This window comes from Talpa occidentalis, unplaced genomic scaffold, assembly GCF_014898055.3.
Source record: "Talpa occidentalis isolate TD23 unplaced genomic scaffold, MPIMG_talOcc4v2.1 talOcc4.8, whole genome shotgun sequence".
NCBI lineage: Eukaryota > Metazoa > Chordata > Mammalia > Eulipotyphla > Talpidae > Talpa > Talpa occidentalis.
In genome coordinates this window covers 58,511,388-58,532,676 of record NW_023605194.1, presented here as the reverse complement: position 1 = coordinate 58,532,676, position 21,289 = coordinate 58,511,388, and the positions used below count along the sequence as shown (strand labels likewise).

Genomic DNA, 21,289 nt, shown 5'->3' with positions numbered 1-21,289 from the left:
CAACTACTGTAGAGATTCTTAATGCTTAATGTTTCTATGTAGCTTTTTCCTCTTTTCTGAAACACCATCCTAGGTGGGGAGACCTATGTATAAAAAGGGTTAAATAAGTTAGATCTTTTTTTTTTTTTAGTTTAACAGACATTTATTCCTTGAGTCAAACAACCTCTACACACAATGGAAACACATGGTTTAAGATTTTGAGTGGAATTTAGGTCTCAGTAAGTTTTGAGCCTGCATGTTTTCTTGAAAATTGGGACTTTCAAGACACCTAAAGAGAAGTTGCAATTAGATTTTGAAAGTATTCTTAAAACAGCAAAACCGGAATTGGTAGGGATTAGGGTAATTCCTCTCTGTATTTCTACACAAATTCACACTGGAAACAGCCGTCTTTGAAGACAGGAAGCCATAAATTCTAGACTATGGTGTTGTGTCATGTTAAGGTGGGTAGTTGATGGCCTAGCCAAGTTAGTGGAATGGTACTTCTGCTGTTGGCCAGGGATGAGAAAAATAACTGTAGACATTGTTAGGTAAGAAACAATAGATGACAGCTACATCTATTATGACTTAGTTCTTAGAAGCCTTATGAGAATAGATGTGGGTTGACCCAAGATGATTAAGACTGACTCAACAGTAATATACTTTTAAACAAAGCCAACCATCTTTCTCCAGGTTCCTAAAAGTGTGACAAACAGATCAAGCTTTTAAAACTTTGATCAAAGTGGACACAATTTTTTATCCTCACACTTCAAAGGTATGTGACTGTCCCTGGTCTCCCAACCCATGGCATTACTAGTTTATAATCCCAAATAATGTCAATTCCCATTACTAACCACTGTGCACATAATTCAGGATCCTACATACCCCATGAAGTAATGGAATTCAATCAGGAGCCTTGACTTGAATGGTATCGTGGAGACACTTGTTTATGTTAACCAGGATATTTCATTTATAAGAACAGGTCTTGTAACAGGTTTATTCAATTTTCCTAGAAAAGGTGGCTTTTATACTGATTTTCAGAAGCAAGTTATAAAAATGGAATATTGGATTAAAAATGTGGGCCCGAGTTAGCTTTCATTTTTTTCTGCATATAATCACAACAAAGGATTAGGATAACATTCATGTTTCAAGCAAAATCCAACTTAAGTTTGTTCTCACCAACTCCTAAAAACAGCCACTTGAGAAAACCAGATCATCACATTACCCCAATGAAGTTATAGGTTTTATCACATGCACCAAGAAAGCTATAGGGCTAGTTTCTGCACTCTTTTTTTTACAGGATTTTACACCTATTATACCAAATAGCATTTTAAACACTGACATAAAACTCCCTAATAAGATAAAGCAAAGATAAAGCATTTATCTTATTAGAAACAAGATACATCACTTACAGCCTTCAAACATTATTGCACTTTAACTCTCATAATTTGACAATGCACTCATGAAACAATCTGCAGACACTAGTTTTAACAAATTAAAGAACACTTTTAAGCAGACATAACTGTCCTAAATTGTTTATTAGGTAAGAATTTTACAAACATTACTTATTAGCGGTAATGGTGGAGCTGGAGAGTATTGCGCCTTCTCCAAGCTGCACGGCGAGAACCACCAATAGTGTGGTGGAACTTGTGGCTCTTTCCAAGACCACGGCTCTTGCGGCCTGCAGATGTTAGCCCCCGCATCTCCCTGTGCTTGTGGACTGGTTTAGTGATCCATTGGGTGTTAGGGTTTCTTCTGATAGCTTTATGGGATGGATCGATGAGGATAACCTCAAAAAATTTGTACGTGGAATCTTCACCAACCCAGTAAGAATTCAGGACTCTCAGAGCTCCACAGTGGCGTCCAGCTCGCTCTTCAGCAACAGATTGAAGGCTTCTAGCAAACTGCAGCTGATTTACACCATGGTGGACAGGCTTGTCATAGCTTGCACCCTTTGGAACTGGACGTTTGCAGCCACCACGGAGCACACGAGTGCGATATATGACATAACCTTGCTTGGCTTTGTATCCCTGTCTTCTTGCTTTATCTGGCCGGGTGGGGTGGGGTCGGGTGCCCTGTGGAGGGTCGACAGCTGGCGATACTGCCAGCAGCGCACCCTGAGAAGAAAGCGCTTCTTCCTCCATAGTTCTTGGACGTTTTTGTAAGCGCCCATTTTGGCTTACCTTTGCGGAAAAAAACTGATGGCTGCCGCCAGATGGAAAGGGTAAGTTAGATCTTTTTATGCTTAATTTTGTAAAAGTAAAATATATTTTCATGTTTAGATTTTATTACTACATGAGGAAAATTATAATAATTTGGCTATGTTTATAATATCTTTGAGAAGAATTTTCAAATATGCATATTTTTCTAATAAGCCACAATATTAAAAATGGTCTTAATTTAATGTATCTCATTTCATTATTGCTATGTAGACCTATAGAAGGAAGACAATGGATTATAAACTCAAAATGTTTGAATGACTGACCTTAATAACTAATATAGGAGTTTTCTCAAAATTAGACTATTTCTCTACATGGAAGTAATGAGTCAAATCAATTTATAGTTCTGGCCAATGAATCAGGTTGTGTTAGGAAAGGTTTACCAATCTGGGTATGGTGATGGATACAGCGTATACAGGGAATATGTTTAAAATTATTAAATAGCTTTTGGATTAAAGACAGCTTTAGAAAGAGCAGAAAGATGTGAATGAATCTAGGTGAGTTCCTGCCTTTCCCCTGTCATATATTTGCCTTTTCCTGGAAAAACTGGCAGCACATGCTCTTTGCAATTTGTTATACCTCAATCCAGAAACATCCTTTCTACTTTCTCTTTCCTCATCTCAATCTCTAATCTTTGTTACAGAAGTTTCGTATTATGCATTGTGATAATCTATAAATAGAAGTATTAAACTTATATTTATCAGAAATTAAATGCATTCCTAGTAATGGAAACCTATGATGTGATTTTGAATAAAAGGTACTGCCTTTGACACTTCTTGCCTTAGGAGAAGTGATTTGGCTGGTATGGTAGGTGAAACACCCTCTGTACTAGGAAGTAGAATGGCAGCATTTCTTCTCTGAACTCCAATAGAAGAAAAGGTGGAGTTTGAAGTCATGGGGGAACCTATTACAGGCCACAGATGGACGTAGCAGTAAATATTTTTCCCTAAACATCTACCTTTTCTGGTAGCAACAGACTGGGGACTATGAAATGGAGCATCTAAACTGGAATGCTAAATATGTCATTGAGAAAATGGGGGGATTGACATGTATCTTTGAGAAAATTCCAATGGGACTTGCAAAACAAAGAAACCTGGTGTGCATGTCCCCAACCACCTCCTGGAAGTCCTTGCTCAGTTCAGTTGAAGTTTAGGTCAAATACAAAATTAAAAAACATTCAAAGAACTGGTAGGTAGCAAAACAGTTGGAAAGGCCTGAACTCTTGGTAACTGAGCAGGTTACCAAGGAAGGGAAGATAAGCACTATTCAGTTAATAAGTCCTGTAAAAATCCCACAGAATGTCTTTTCTGGCTTACTATTGTGTAGTTGGAAAAAACACCATCTTCTTTTTGTTTGTTCCTTTTTCCCAATTATTTTTGTATTTGGTGAAAAATTTGAGTTGAATAAATGGTGCAAGCTTACTTTTTCACAATTTCCTCAGGTTAAGAATGTAAATGTGTGCGAGACACATATGAGGGAAGGGAACATTATTTGAGCCTCATTTAGTAATGCAATTTTCATTCAAATGGAAATGTTTCCTGACTCAATATTTGCAGCTAAAACTGATTTTCTTATTTCAAGTATGGGGAATTAAAAAGCCAGGAAGGAACATGACTATATTTTTTTGGTACTGTAGTGCTCCAAATTGACCTTCATGATTCATTCACCAGTTTGTTTGTTTGTTTTTTTCCTACCAAACAAATAAAATCCCTCCAAAAACTGGTTGAAAGCAGTACTTGTATAAACTGATTCTCCTCACATGACTGAGCAATAGGCCTTCTTACTTACCCACTTTAGGACCCAATGAAAATGTTCTGACTGAATGTCTTGAAAACAAGAACATGATAGTAGCGGTGAGACAGAGGATAGAGAAAGGGAAGATACGGGAGATACAGGAGGAGGATACTGGATTTTTGAATTAAAATCACTAATTTAAAAAAGTAATTATGCCATGAAAATAAATACTAATACATAAGTGGGAAGGCCAAAATAAGTTGTATATTGTGTTTCTAAAGGGAAATTAGTGTATCCATTGTCTGTTAGTATAATATGCATATCAATGGCTTTTATCTAAATATCTGCACTGCCTGGTCTGGAATGTAGTTGACTATACACATGTCAGTGGATGCTGAGGGGTAGTCCTGAAGGAGTGATGGTTACCTCTGTAGGAATATATATTATCCACCTTAAGCCTATTTCTTTGTAAACTGGAAATAAGTAAAACAAAAAGAAAATATGATCCTCAGCTAGTATTTTATCCTCTAAATCACTGAGGGTCAGTCACTAAAATTCACTATCTATTCAAAATAGAACAACATCACTAATAATGCTTTGAAAGTATATGTCAGTAAGGTTTTTTTGCAAAAATCTATTTTACTGAAAAGACCACTGGTATCAAAACTCTATTAAAATTTGGGATGTGAGGTAAGAGTATTGAAACACTGGAAAAAGTCGATCACCCTGATGATTTTTTCCATTTCAGTGTACTTCTCCATTATAGAAAATTAATAGTGCAGTATTTTCCTAGAAGCCTTATCAAAGAAACAAGAGTTCCACAATTAGAGATGGATGTTAGAAATTATAATCAATTCTTTTGTTGCTTACTTACAAAAATTATAAAAGTTATAAATATTATTAAAGAAAGTTTTATTGGTTTTAGTAAGAAATTTTAGGGTCTCCCTGGTGGCGCAAGGACTTAAGCACCGCACTGCAAAGCAACCTGCACCTTCTGCAGCAGAAGTTTGCTCCCCGACAGGCCAGGGAACAACCTACACGGCGAGGCAGACCTCTCTTGACTTGCCTGCTGCTCCTCTCAGCAGTGTATTTCAGTCTGCCTGATCTGTTTCCCACTCTGTCTCTGGTGAATCTTCTCAACCCCTGCATCTCTGGCCTGTACCCCAGCTCTTGTATGCATAGATGAATGAATCTTTAAAAAAAAAATTCATGGTGCCCATAATTCTGCCTAATGGTATAGTGTTTTCAATTCAGATCCTAAACAAACAGTAACACAGAAGTGAAAGTAATTTAACAAGGCACAAAAAAATGATGTTAGAGAAAAAAGCTACAGGACCCAGAAAAACAAATGAAGGTTGTTATTGAAGCATCAACCAATTAACTCTTAAAAATATTTTGGGCAAAGTTTTGGTACTTAAGAAGAACCTGCAGTTGTTTTAAATAGACTGTAAAAATGTGCAAATGAAAGGGCCCTAAGAAGGATACAGCGTCAGCCAGAGTAGAAGATTAGTATAGGAGACACTGAGGAAAAACTGTAGGAAATTGTAGGAAAAAGACAATAGACGAAATGAAGAGCTAGCTCAGAACAGACACCTTCCTGTTAGTCCATTCTGAGTAGTTTTTATACTTTCTTAGAAGGATGGAATTAGACATTCACATAAGCACCTAATAAATATTGTTTTTTGCTATGTATATAGACATTAGGTATTTATATAGTAAATTCTGTAAGCAACACATCGTTGTTGCTGCTAAACTTTTACAAATACCCACATTTTCAAGTAGAAAGACATTTGTAAACATGGCTGGCTTTTCCTGAATTGCATTAGTTAGAGAGCCATACACAGATTATATATTCAATGTTCACTGTAGTTTTGACATTTGTTTTGTTATGCCACGGAATTTTTGTAAATGGAAAAAATTAGTAATAAACTCTAAATGATCTTAAATTTGCAGGTGCTTGACACTTTTCTGAATTTTACAAGTGCTATCAAAATCATCCCTCAGGAAGATAAAATGCCATGTCACAAAATCTCATGCTGCTTTTAACTAATAAAGTATCTTAATATTCAATTCCAAGCTGCCAAAGTTTCTCTGTCATATTCATATGACAGTGTAAGTACAGGTCTTAAAAAATGTCTTCATAAAGTTCAGATTTAAAGACTTCAGATTTCAGTACCTCAAGATGTTATTTGGCAATAGTTTCTAAACTTCAACATTTTTTCATCTTATTGAACCTATGATTTCATTCTCACAGATATGATTAAGATTTAACTCCATGTATGCTTTGATACTGTTGAAAATAATATAGAAAAATTGGAGGAAAAGAAACCCCTAAATATCTCGATGGTCAAATAAATCATGCTACATTTGCACAATGGAATATACACATTCCATAAATTAAATTTTTAGTAGTTTCCATGGCCTAGAGAATGATCATGTATGATATGATTATCTTTGAGAATTAGAGTCATTCATTACTTTTTGCTTATGTGATTTTCCATACTATCTACAACAAACACATATTATTGCATAGTTAAAAGATAAAAACTGTTAACAAAATTTCCCATTTTCTAAAATTTGCAGGTCATAGAATGTTTTCTTATCATGATTTATTTTACTCTGCATGTTATACTAGTAAATCCCAGAATGATGAAAAAAGATTCTTCGATGTACTTCCTCAGAATTTTTAGAGGTAGGGGGCCTCCCCGGTGGCGCAGCGGTTGAGCGCTGGGTTGGGCAGTTGTCCGCGGTCTCTGCGGCGCCGGTTCGATCCCCGGCTGCTCCCCGGCCACTGGAGGAGGGTCCCACATGGCGCGCAGACCCCTCCTGCCGCCCGCTGCTCCCCTCAGCAGTGTACTTCGGTCCTTCTGCCTGCTCTGCTCCCCGCTCTGTTTCTGGTGAATTCTCTCACCCTCCCGCGCTTCTGACTGTACCCAGTGCATGTATAAACAAAACAAAACAAACAAACAAATAAATAACATGCCTCTATTAAAAAAAAAAAAAAAAAAAAAAAAAAAAGAATTTTTAGAGGTAGGACCTAATCTAATCCACAACTTAGAATTTGGCAATGCTTTATCAGTTTAGGGAAAAAGTTGATGCAACACAAACATAGATCCAAAGAAACTAGCACTGCTGTATTGAGGAAAACACTGTGTGAAATAAATTATGGTAATGTGAAAGACAGCTGCTAAGAATGAAGGTTCCACCTTTTCCAAAAATGGGGTAATATTTGCCCTCCTTTCTCTTCTCTTGTTTGTACCTTCTTCCAAGTTCGAATGTTGGTGAATCCTTCTGTACTTAAACTCTGATATCAGTAATTTATAACAGTGTAAATTTAATTTCATCTATATTAGTCCTATCAGAATATTTATTTTTTACACTTCGACTCTACTCTTGGAACAAAATAATTTTTCTGTTCCTTAAGATTCCACATCTTCAAGAAGCAGATGAAGCCTGTGAATGCTATAGGATTAGGGGAAGAAGTCTCTACTGATAAGAAATCCCATCAAAGAAGCATGACCTACCAAACCAACCAGCTTTGAACGTAACTTAGAGATCTTCCAGCTTTTTGACAATTCTGGTTTGAAAGTATAAATACCAGGGTCATTCAAATTATGGATTATCTGGTATTATAAAGACTTTAAACATTTGCATGTTTGGCTGTTTTGAAGTACTCCGAGATCTGAAGACTAGAAATTTATAACTATGTGGAGGCACCAATCTGAACCTTGTTCTTTAAGAAAACATTTCATGGCAGCAATTCCTCAGTGCAGATTAGCTAGCCATCCAGAAATTACTTATCAATATAGTCATGTATTTTCTTCTTATCTTTTAAATAAGCAACCATTCACAGGATAGTGTGTTCCTTGAGAAAATTGCCATCTAGTGGAAGATACAACAAACATAATTTAAAATTATACAGTCTCTTCCTTTCTAGACTGCCCCGTCCAAGTTAAATTTCCTCTATTTCCTAACAGAGACATTCTACTTTACTATCATTTATATAAAACTTACTGTGAGTCATTCCCTATTCTCAAAAGTTTGCAAAGATTAACATCTCAATCTCATGACAATGGGCTACATAGGGTATGGTATTACCCTATAGGAAACTGAGGCAGAAATGTTAGGTAGATTTTCTTAGGTCAGTTTCCAAATAAATGGGAGAGATGGGATTTGAAGCTACACAATTTGGATGCAGAATCCCTGCATTTAGGCACTATGTTAATGGCCAATTCATTTCATTTTATTTTTCAATTAAAAGTAAAGCAACTGGACCATCAGAATAGGTTAGGCTATGCTGTGGTAGTTCATGACCTCAGAAATTTCAATAGCTTTTGATCTCAAAAGTTTATTGCCACTTGCACATTTCATGGTGGATGCCATTTGTTCAAGTAGTCTTCACCTTGGGACCTAATTTGACAGAGCAGTTTCTATCTGGGACATAGCTGTTCACTGTGACAGAAAGAGAAAAATAGAGCAAGCCACATGTTTATGTTTAAAGTTCTGGGAAATAATTAATGCTACTTTCTCCCACATTTCATTGGCCAAAAAAATTTCACAAGATAAAGCCTGCCGTTAATGGGATTGGCGAGTAAAATTGTCCCTCCAAGGAAATGTCTCCAATATTTTTGTTCAATCTATTCAACCCACTCAACAATATTACATTTTTAAAAAGATTTATTTATTTATGCATACAAGAACTGGGGTACAGGCCAGAGGTGTGGGGGTGAGAGGATTCACCAGAGACAGAGTAGGGAACAGAACAGGCAGATAGACGGAAATACACTGCTGAGGGGAGCAGCGGGCAAGTCAGGAGAGGTCTGCTGAGTCATCACATCCTCGCCAACAACAATAACAAAAAAATGGGCCTCCCCTGATGGCATAGGCGGTTGAGCGCAGCACTGTGAAGCTGTCCACAGCCTCTGCAGTATGGGTTTGATCCTGGCCGGCAGGCAAGAATCCCAAATGGCGCGGCAGACCTCTCCTGTCGCGCCTGCTGCTCCCCTCAGCCATGTATTTCAGTAGATCTGCCTGTTCTGCACCCCGCTCTGTCTCTGGTGAGACCTCTCACCTTCCCATGCATCTGGCCTGTACCCTGGTTCTTGTATACTTAAATAAATAAATCTTAAAAAGAAGAAAGGAGAGGTCTGCTGAGCCATGTGGGTCAGCTCCCTGGCCAGGGATCAAACTCATGCTGCAGTGGCTGTAGATAACTTCATTGTGCTGCATCTTAACTCCTTGCACCCCCAGGGAGGCCCAAATATTACAATTTTAGTGATGTATTTGTTATGCTGTAATTTGTCTCCCTCCCCTGACTTTAGTTTCCCTTTCTCTGTTATTCACTCATTCATATTCAGAGCTTCATATAATATTTGGAACCTAGAAGGCACACCAGACACATGGCGAGAAGTTGAATGACTGCACATACTCATTGATATCCAGATGTGGGGTTGGTACACAACTTTGTTATTGGACAAACACTGGCCTCCATTCTCAGTTCTGCCCTTAAGTTAGTGTGGAACCTGGTAAATCTGCATAAATAATCACCATGATTAACTGGCATGATGTATGCCAATTGTGACCAAGGTAAATATTATTTGTTATCCACATATTACCTATTTTCATATTCCATCAAATATAATAGACTTATTACTTTATGGATCACAAAGAAAGAAGAGTTGCCAACTAAACAATTTTATAACTCTTTCAAAGAGGACTTAATTTCAGAGATCTTAAAATGTCAAAATGTCATTATAATTAATGACATTTATGTGTTAGAAATTAGGAAGCTTATACAGGTAATATTGTTTTATAATTTTTTTTTAAAGATTTATTTACTTACACAAGAACCGGCGTACAGGCCAGACCTGCGTGAGTGTGAGAGGATTCACCAGAGACAGAGTGGGGAACAAACCAGGCACACTGACTGAAACATACTGTTGAGGGGAGCAGGGGGCAAGACAGGAGGGCCGCTGCGCCATGTGGGCATCTCCGTGGCCAGCAGGGATCAAACTGGCACTGCAGAGGCTGCAGACAGCTTCACAGTTCTGTGCTTAACAACCTGCGCCACATGGAGGCCCCAGATAACATTGTTTTAATGATGATGGGGATTATGAGTGGCCAGATTATATGAAGGATAAAGATTTTCCCTATCTCTACTGTGTCAGACACTTCAAGTTGTTTTTGTGATAGCTATTACTCCCTTCCCTGTTTCACCCTTTCTAGAATAACTCTGATTGTTTTGGTCCTTACACCGTGCCTAGAGAAAGAATTCAACTCTAATTTCTAGGTTTAGGGAGTTTATAATAAATTTAATTCAATCATCGTCTCATTCTCTTTACTAATGAATAGTTTAAAAATAGTGTTGTGACTTATTCTATTAAATTGAACCTGAGAGAAAGTTTTCAGGAAGTCTTCTTTCTTAGAGTAGCTTCTATAGTAAATGCTTGAATTCCTTTAATTCATGAGACCATAGCTAAGAAATCTGAATGGTATTGGCAAATGTTGGTGGGGATATTAAAATTTTTGGAGGCTTTAACTTTCAGTCTTGCTATAATTTGGGGGAATTCTTAGCAAGAGTAAACAAAGATAAAACATCTATAAGAAAGACATCAGTATACAGCTATGAGAAAAATAATAACTAAAATATTATTGGACCCCACTATGTGCCAAGGACTTGATGTAGCTTGATTTCTCTACATTTTAAAAATTAAATATTCTATTTGGAACCATCTTGAACCTATAGAGAAGTTACAAGAAGAGAAAACAAAGAAATCACATAAACCCTTTGCTTGGGAACTTCATTCACTTTTACCATTTTTTCCCAGTAACATGTTAGCAACAATTTCAACCCAGGAATTATACATCATACCCACTTGCCTTTTGAGTCCCTTTCAGTCTGCAATAGTTCCTCAGTCTTTCCTTCACTTTAATTTTGTTAATATATTGAATACTTTTTTGATTGCTGAGTAATATTCCATTGTGCATATGTACCACATTTCTTGATCCAGTCATCTATTTTTGGGCATTTGGGTTGTTTCCAAAGCTTAGCTGTTGTAAATAGTGCTGCTATAAACATAGGAGTGCAGGTGCCCTTTGGAATTAATGTTTCTGTGTCATTTTGGGTGAATACCTAGGAGTGGAATAACCACATGCAGTTTGCAACAACATGGATGGAGCTACAAGGGATCATGCTGAGTGAAATAAGTCAGAAAGAAAAAGAAAAATACAGGATGGTCTCACTCATAGCAGGAATTGAGAAAACCTAAATAAGGGACCAAGAAAAAGACTAATTAATACAAACTAAAAATCAAAATCAACAAGGAACTATAAACTAGAGACACACTACGGTGGTGGGGGGGAGGAGCAGGGAGAGGAAGGATTAGGGTCAAAATAAGGGGGGGGTGCAATTGTATGGGGAATATAACCAAAATGAAAATGCATACATTGTGCAAAAATGAAAAATGATGTAAGACTTATATAAAATAAAATATAAAAGAAATATATATTTGAATACTGTAGATCCTTGACTTAGGTTTGTATAATGCCCTCTTGATTATTCTCCCAAGTTGAGATGTGCTCACTTCATCCTTTTGGGTCACATGACCTTAATGGGGGTGTTAACATTGATCACCTGATTAAGAGGATGTCTGACAGTTTCTCCACTGCAAATTCACTTTTTTTTATCTTTATAATTAATAAATAAACATTTTGTAAGAGAATACATAGAAACTCTCTAAAAATCCCATTCCTCATGCATGTTCAACCAGTAGTTATAGCATTATTGATGCTTCCTTTCTGAATTACTATTCTGATGGTCACCAAAAGGTGATTTTCTGTTATTATAATTTCATCTATATTTATTTTCAGTTGACTTTCTACAATAAAGAGCTTTCTCAATTACTCATTTGTGTGTCTATACATATGTATTTACTATATCCCTGTGAACTTATGGACTCCTAGATTATTTATTTATTTATTAAAGATTTATTTATTTATGCATACAAGAGCTGGGGTACAGGCCAGAGATGCAGGAGGTGAGAGGATTCTCCAGAGACAGTGGAGAACTAAACAGGCACATTGAAGTACACTGCTGAGGGGAGCAGTCGGCGAGTCAGGAGAGGTCTGTTGTGTCATGTGGGTTCTCCCTCTGGCTGGGGATCGAACCTGTGCTGCAGATTGCTTCAGAGTGCACTGCTTAACCCCTTGCGCCACCAGGGAGGCCCTCCTAGTTTATTTAATATGTTATTTTCTACTATCATGATTTATTTCAAGGCTTAAAATCATGCCAGATTTGACTAGTTGGAGCTATTTAAACTAGTTACTAAATTCTTTAGACAACTTTTAGTCATTCTTTGAGTTTTTCCTTACTTTCAAGAATAGAAAGATGGTCTCACCTTATATTCCTAATTCAATTGTAGAATCAGTCATTTTTAGAAGACTTGGTTCTTTTCAGTGAAGGATGGTGTTTGGAAACCAAGATCTGGACACTAGCCATGTTGGTTGCTATTGTGATATCACTGTTTCCAGACACTTTTAGAATACTAGCAAGGACACATACACATGCAAGTGTGTATATACCTGTGTGTACACCATCCTCAACTATCAGAAGTGCTATGGCAGAGACTTGTAGCTTATAAACAACAGAAATTCATTTCTAACAGTTTTGAAGACTAGAAGTCCAACATCAAGATGCCAGCATTATCAGGCAAGAGTCCTCTTGCTGGTTAAAGGTTTTTTCTTATATCCTTATGTAAGGAGCAAGAGAACAATGTAAGGTTTTTTTTTTTTTTTTTTTTTTTTTTAATGAGGGCACAAATCCCATTCATGAGGGCTCTACCTGCATGAGCTAAGTATTTCCCAAAGGTCCCATCTCAAATATCATCACACCAGTCACACCAGGCATTAGGACTTTAACATGTGGGTTTTTGAGGAGACACAAACATTCCAGACCATAGCATGCATATTTATAGCTATATTTATTTGTACATATTACCTACATAATGCTGAGGTTCTGCTAATACCTTCAATTCTAGCCCAACATCACACAGTTTATTCTAGCATCCCCCTTTCCACAGGTGTACATCTTTGCTCAGACAGTGAGAAATCTGGCTCTCAATACTTTAACCCTTAAATATAGTCAATTCTCTGACACTTCTTGACTGCAACCCTTTCTACACTGGCTCCAACCGTCATTGAACCTGGCAATTCTGGTTCTCAAAATGACTGATGAAAGCAAGAAACGAAGGCAGTAATACTTATTTTAAAAAGTTAAGAGTGGGTAAATACCTAGCAGTGGAATTGATGGATCATATAGAAGCTCCATCTTTAGCAGGTTGAGGAATCTCCACACAGCTCTCCATAGTGGTTGGACCAGTTTGCACTCCCACCAACAGTGCAGGAGAGTTCCTTTTTCTCCACATCCTCGCTGACATTTGTTGTTGCTAGTTTTTTTAATATGTGCCATTCTCACTGGTGTGAGATGGTATCTCATTGTAGTTTTGATTTGCATTTCCCTGATTACAAGTGATGTTGAACATTTTTTCATATGCCTGTTGGCCATTTGCATTTCCTTTTTGAAGAAGTTTCTTTTTAACTCTTCTGCCCATTTTTTGACTGGATTATTTACTTTTTTTTGTTCCCTGCACCCCTATGTTTATAGCAGTACTATTTACAATAGTTAAGCTATGGAAACAACCCAAATGCCCAAAAGCAGATGACTGGATCAAGAAGATGTGGTACATGTACACAATGGAATATTACTCAGCAAGCAAAAAAAAAAAAAAAAAGATAAACTCAGGCAATTTGCAGCAACATGGATGGAGCTGGAAGGGATCATGCTCAGTGAAAATAAGCCAGAAAGAAAAAGAAAAATACTACTGGATGGTCTAACTCATAGCAGGAATTTAGAAAACCTAAATAGTCTTAGAAAAAGACTAATTATAATAAAGTAAAAATCAAAATCAACAAGCAACTATAAACCAGAGACACGCTACTTGGTGGGGGCAAGAAGGGAGTAGGGAATTGTATGGGGACTATAACCAAGATGAAAATGCATACATTGTGCAAAAATGAAAAATGATGTAAAAATATATAAAAAATAAATTAAAAAAAATGAATTTACTCCAAGTGAGCACCCCCTCCAAAAAAAAAAGTTAAGAGTGAAAAAAAAGAATAAAAGGGAAGAAAAGTAAAAAAAAAGAAACCTTTACATACATGATTACATTTAAACTATGGTCCTGTAAAAAATGTATGATTATCATCTCCATTTTCCAGAGGTTGAGGACGTGCTCAAGGTCACACAGTTAAGGACTGATGAAGTGGAGATTAAGCCAGGGACCAACCCCCCCCCCCCGACAGACTCAAATTATGACTGTCTATAGCCTTTTATCTGCTATCCTTGCCGTTATCTAGATTCTGAATTTAATGCATTTCTTATTATTCTATGTGCTCTGATTGAAATTGCTTAGCACCTAACGCAAGAAGAGTTTATTCCAAGTGCTAGAGCTAATGTAAACAGAGAATTACACTATTACAGTTACATGTGGTGTTATAATTACATCAGAATGCAGCTCAGTGACTGGCGCATCCTATGCGCCACACTGTCGCCATATTTGCAGATGTGCAGTCTTACTTTTATTAAGCATGACAATGCCCAGCAGGATCCATTTTGTCTGATTATCCTCAAATGGAGGAGAATATTAAAAGGCAGGATAATTAAAAATATATGCCCAAACAAAGGATGTGTCTACAATTCCTTTCCTAGTGCTTTGAAATAGTTCAAATTTCTCAGCTGGCTCTCGTGCACAGAGTACTAAAAGGATGTCTTAAATTTAGACATATGTCTTCATTCTGTTTAATGTGCCAGAACAAAAACATAGCTTGAGACCACCATGAATTGATGTCTAAGTGCTGGAACGCTAAAGAACACTCGTATTTCCACAGGGCTAAATGTCATCATAGAGTTTGTGATTGCACTTTCCCCTATGAGAACATAGCCTTCTATTTTTAAGATTCGCCTCTTCCAATTCTATTCCCATATTCCTCCTTGAGTTCTCATAATGGTTTTCTTTTATTTGATGCAACTTCAGAGGACTCAAATCATACTCTAGTTAGCTGTGATACATTTATAGCGAGCAAGGGGAAAATCCCATCACTTCCATATAAGGCAGAAGACTTAACAGATATTTTTTAAAGGATGAAAAATGTCACGAAATTTACTAGGCAATTTCCAGGCTTGACTGTATTTTAAAACTCTAAGAGTAAACACATAGGTTTTTAGTAGAGAGACTGAGGTTTCTAAAATATGGTGTGCCAAATAATTCTATTGGAGAAGGATTTTGGAGTTAGAATTTTGATGAAAATAGTGTGGTAGTAAAACTGTTAGAAAGGAGACTCCTTCCCTGTCATCCCAATCTTATATTGTCCCAACCATCCAGTCACTGAATATTAGATCATGAAATTTTCAGACATTAGGAAGGTTTATTTTGGATATGGATTCAAACTGGAATATCGTCAGTAACTGTTGAAATGACTGTTGAAGCAATTAAGTGAATGTACTTACTTTGAAATAGCAAAAAAGGTAACATGATATTAATCTTAATATATCTGAACGAAAGTCATGTAAACAACAGTTTAAATTTTGGACTGGCTCAGGTGTGTAGAATTTAGACCTATAAAGAGAATTTGTGGAGATATTAAATTAATTTCAATGTAAGGAAGACCTTCCTTATACTATAAACCGCTCATAGAGAATCTGCCTATTAAGGAGGAGAGTCTGTTTACTAAAGGGCATTCAAGAAGGTATTGCCATTCTGAGTATTATTACAGAGCGTTGCTTCTCAAAATGTAATGTGCATATATATCACCTAAGGGCTGGTTAAAATGCAGATTCTGATTTTGTAGGTCTGGGATGGAGAGTATTCCATCTACTTGAGATGATGCTTATGCTGCTGGAACACAGCCTACTCTCTGAATAGCAAGATCAAAGAAGAAATTAAAAGATGGAAATGATTTTTTTCCCCAAGATGCCAGGGATTTAAATTTTAGCACACCCCTGTGGAAGAATAACATAAGCTCGATTTGATATATAGCTAGGAAGGAAATAAAATGAGTATACTCTAGAAATCATCTTAATAGTTACAGCCATTAAGTCATTAGCCATATAGCTGAGAGTTCCAGAAAAACACTGGGTGTCAACAACAAAAAATACTACTAGGATCAAACCACAACTAAAACAAGGTGGGCACCACACCAAAGAGGGAAATCATTTCATGAGAGCATTGGAAACTGAAAACAGTGAGAGTCACACCCAATGTAGAAAGAACTTCCAATGAAACCTAGGCCTTCAGTAATTTGCCATAAAAGCAGCCAAGATGATCCAGTTGAGAAGATACTGAAGAAAGGGTATGAGGTTCAATAACAGTCTTTTCCAAACACACTTCTGGGCTTTGTGTGAAAATGAATGGTGATATTGTGAAGTTCTGAAAATCCAGCACAAGGCTGCAAAAATTGTGATGATGGAAGACTCTCATTATCATTGGCCATTTGGTGGCATTCATTGATGACCTGAGTGTTACCAGTAGCCAAGAAGTCACCTGCAAAGTATCCATTCAGAGACCAAATACAACTTTCTCAAAAAGCAGTTTTACTCTTGAAAGGAAATCTTTCCCCTGTAGCAGTATTATGGAACTGAAAAGCCTTAGGAACACATATGTCTTTGATTAACTGAAGAGACTTCTACAACTCTTAATTATTGAGTCTACTAAAAGTCCAATTTGGCTATTTAGATGTGGTAATAACATCACAGGTTTTTTTCTAAACACAAATGTTCTTTCCAGAACTCAGCTCTCATTTAATTGAGGATGCCTGTATTCATGTATATACTATTTTGTATTTATTATTTCATTTTCACATTTTTCACATTGGCTTCCACAAAAATGTGTGTTAACTCTTAAAGGATGTTTAGGAGTTTTCATAGACACCTGGTGTCTCGTTGCATCTGGCCATCTGTTCTGTCCTAAGTGGAACCTTAGTCTCTTACATTAACACAATCTCTGGCGTTTCTTTTAAAGCAACATTTCTAATTAAAGTATTTAAATAAAAATCATCAAGCTTTGTACTTGACGAAAGTGAAAATAAAATGTAAGGAAAGCCTATGTAACTTACTTAAACCATCTTCTCTGCAGAGAAGTAACACACTGATAAATTTGGTGCATTTCTTTTACTAGATTCCATCTGACAGCAAAGTTGATTATTTTTCTCCTTGATTTAAAACAGGGATATGGTTACAGTGGGATGTCAACTAATATTAGATTATCTTTTAAAATTATATTCTGTTTATTTAGACAAGTGTGTGTTAAATTTGGAGGGAGTTCAAAGAATAGCAGTGAAGATGAGTAAGGTTAGGAGAACTCATGTTGGAGGAAAAAAACAATTTTAAATGTTCAAAAATATTTTCAATTATATTATAAGACTATTATAGGAAATTTAGAAGATTCTGAAAAGTATAAATGTAAAAAATTTCCACTTACAAGCCATCTGAATAAAGGAAGATTTTTTTCTTTTCTTTTTTTAAATTTTTTTTACATCATTGTTCATTTTTAAATAATATTTCCTTCCCCCCACCCCCTCAGGTGTAGTCCAATTAGAGTTTCCTTCACCAGTGCACCTGTGTACCATCACCTCAGTCCCTTGTGATTCTCCCTCCCTCCCTCTGATCCCTCTCCCTCCTCCTCCCCAGCAGTGTGTCTCTGATTTATAATTGTCCATTTTTGCTTTGTTGTGTTTTGTACTGTTATTATTTTTTTAAAACTGATGTCTTAGTTGGTTCCCCTATATTCCTGCTATAAGTGAAACCATCCGATATTTTTCTTTTTCCTTTTGGCTTCTTTCACTGACCATAATTACTTCTAGTTCCATCCACGTTGCTGTGAATGGCATGAGTTTATCTTTTTTGATTGCTGAGTAATATTCCATTGTTTACATTCATGTACCACATCTTCTTGATCCAGCCATCTCTTTTTGGGCATTTGGTTATTTCCAGGTTTTACCTATTGTAAATAGTGCTGTAATAAACATAGGTGTACAGGGGCCTCCCCTGGTGGTGCAGCGGTTGAGCGCTGGGCTGCGAGGCTGCCTGCAGCCTCTGTAGCGTGGGTTCGTTCTCCGGCTGCCGGCGAGGGTCCCACCACCAACAAAAAAAAAAAAATAGGTGTACAGGTGGTCTTTTTAATCTATGTTTTTGTGTCCTTTGGGTAGATCCCTAGGAGTGGAATTTCCAGGTCATATGGTAGCTCCATTTTTAGTAGACTGAGGAATCTCCAGACAGCTTTCCATAGTGGGTGGACCAGTTCGCACTCCTACTAGCAACGTAGGAGAGTTCCTTTTTCACCACATCCTCGCCAATATTTGTGGTTGATTGTTGTTTTGCTATGTGCCATTCTTACTGGTGTAAGGTGGTATCTCAATGTGGTTTTAATTTGCATTTCCCTGATTATGAAGGATGTTGATCATTTTTTCTTATGCCTGTTGGCCATTTGCATTTCTTCTTTGGAGAAATGTCTTTTAAGTTCTTCTGCCCATTTCTTGACTGGATTGTTTATTTTGTTTTTGTTGAATCGTGTAAGTTCTTTGTATATCTTTGTGATCAGTCCCTTATCAATTGACTGGAGTGCAAAGATTTTTTCCCAGTCAGTGGGGTGTCTCTCTGTTTTGGTAAATGTCTCTTGCTGTGCAGAAGCTTTTCAGTTTAATGTAATCCCAGGTGTTTATCTTTTCCTTGACTTTCTTTGCTTTGGGTGATGAGTCTCTGAAGATGTCAATTGCAATGTATGTCTTGTAGTGTTTTACCTATATTTTCTTCTATATGTTTTATGGTTTTAGGTTTTATGTCTAGTTCTTCATCCATTTTGAGTTGAGTTTTGTGCACGGTGAGAGGTAGTGGTCTAGTTTCAGTTTTTGCATGTGGTGATCCAGTTTTCCCAGCACCATTTATTGAACAAACTGTCCACTGAATCAAGGAAGATTTTAAGCACGATCTCATGGGTATGTGTTCCGAATGTTGTAAAAGAACAATAGACCATAAACTGACTATTCAGCAATAATGGTACAGATCAATTATGTAAGGAAAACATGCCTCATAATTTTTGTTTGTTTGCCTTTCTGACATTGAATACTAACACTTGGGAAATTATTTTTAAAAGGAAATGAGTAGAATATGTTTTACTAGCCTGAAACTTACAGAAAAAAAAAACTGAATGGTATAAAAATTAAATATTTTGGAATGTCCATTCACTAGCAAGTTGGCCCTAGTTCAGTTACCTGTGTGTCTATAGAAAGGTCATGTGCCTGAGTTAACTTGGATTCCTTTCACCAAATCTTGCATTTCCATCTGATTCGGGGCTGGGGGACATCAATAAGATTACAATTCTTTATTTTTTTCAAGTGAGATCCAAAATTTCCTTGACTTAAGGGTATCTAGGAAAGTTTTAAGGGAATTTAAAGAGCTTTTCCCTTTGAATACAATACTTTTTACATAATGTCAAAAGAAGTGATATCTAGCATGTAAAATACTTTCCCCGTTGTACTCCAAGACTATTTTTGTGAATTATACATATTATCTATGGTTTCAGAATAATTATCATTTTTAGACATTTTAATTCTCTACAGCATCAGTTTAAAAAATGAAGAGAGGGCCTCCCTGGTGGCACGGGGTTGAGCGCTGGGTTGCAAGGCTGCCCGCGGCCTCTGCGGCGCACGTTCGATCCCCGGCTGCTCCCCGGCCACCAGAGGAGGGTCCCACATGGCGCGCATACCTCTCCTGCCGCCCGCTGCTCCCCTCAGCAGTGTACTTCGGTCCTTCTGCCTGCTCTGCTCCCCGCTCTGGCTCTGGTGAATTCTCTCACCCTCCCGCGCTTCTGACTGTACCCAGTGCATGTATAAACAAAAACAAACAAACAAACAAACAAACAAATAAATAAATAAAACATGCCTCTATAAAAAAAATAAAAAATAAAAAATAAAAAAAAAATGAAGAGTGACACTAGTCCACATTAAATCTAAACCTAAGATGTGTTTGTTTACTTTTTAGATATTTGGTAAAATATGCTAGTTATTCCTTTTAGAAATTATTTCAGAGCCAAAAAGAAGAAAGACAAATACAAACTGGTAGGTCATCTATTCTAAATAGTGTATTATTTATAGTGATCAGGTGGTTGAAAATGTATGTGTTATTTGTATAAAGTTAAAAAACGTGTCGATCATCATGTATAACAGCTTTCCAGCTTTCCTGGACAACTTTTTTTCTTAACGTATATCCAGTTCACAGTTACTGTAACAGGACAAAGAGAGACTGACAGATCCTGGGGCTTCAGGAGGCTTATAAGCAGGGAAGCAGGGAAGCTAGAGACAATGTAATTAATGCCATCCCTAGCACATATACAACAATGGACTGCAGACAGGATCAAATTGTTCTAAGGACATTCTGGTGTAGTGGGTCAAATTTTAAGAGGACATTTATCAGAACAAAAATATTTTTTGAGGTGGAAGCACAATATTGAATTTTTGATAAGAAATTTATTTTATTTCAACTTAGTATAAAGATTAAATAGTTGGGGAGTCACTCCCCTTTAATGAAGTAAATACAGTGGGTCCCTGATTATGTGTTAATCAGGCTTTTTGCATGGTGGCAGGGATAAAAGGAGCAACAGTGGCTTCAGTGAGAGGATGAGCAGCATGCCTACAAAAGAGGTGAGGCCATGAGACAATGGGAAAGAATGCCAGAGAGAGCCCAGAGAAAGAGTAAAGATTTGTGGGGGCTGGGAGGCTTGGTTGCCTGCCTGCCTTCTAGGCCCCCTGCCTAGCCCATGCCTGCCTTCTTGCCTTCAGAGCCTCCCTACCCCTCAGCTGCCCTGCCTGCCTGTTTGCCGCTATAGTCCTCAAATAACATTGTTTTGTTCCAAATTGTTTCACTATGATGTTGATAAGAAAGGACTCCAGTTAATGTTGGAAAAATGAAGTTATCTGAATAACTGCTTTTGTAGTATGTTGTTTCCCTTTAGTTTTGCAGTTTCTAAGCACCTATCAAAGACAGTAAGTGAGAACTTACTCATATTCGATCTACCTAGGATGCCTTCCCTCTAGAACCTCATTACCTGGAAAATTATGCCTGTTTTTACCTTGAAGGATAGTTAGGCAGGTTTTTCTCTGTCATGGGACCATTACTCTCCAAACCACTGCTGGTTAGATAGCTGATTGGTCTGTAGCTCAAGTCCATCAAGTTTGGAATAAAACATGTTCCTCAAATTTAAGTACTAGTAACTCATTTCCAATTGTTAGGATTAAACTTTCTTTTATTTATT

General features: G+C 37.1%; 1 protein-coding gene across 1 annotated transcript; it reads right to left on the bottom strand.

Annotated features, from left to right (window-relative positions):
• Positions 1-1,406: 1,406 nt before the first annotated feature.
• Positions 1,407-2,194, bottom strand: LOC119233536 (60S ribosomal protein L15-like). The gene is given in 2 exon segments (XM_037495969.2): positions 1,407-2,045; positions 2,048-2,194. Coding segments are annotated over 2 exon segments (603 nt in total). The 5' UTR covers positions 2,150-2,194; the 3' UTR covers positions 1,407-1,544.
• Positions 2,195-21,289: the final 19,095 nt, after the last annotated feature.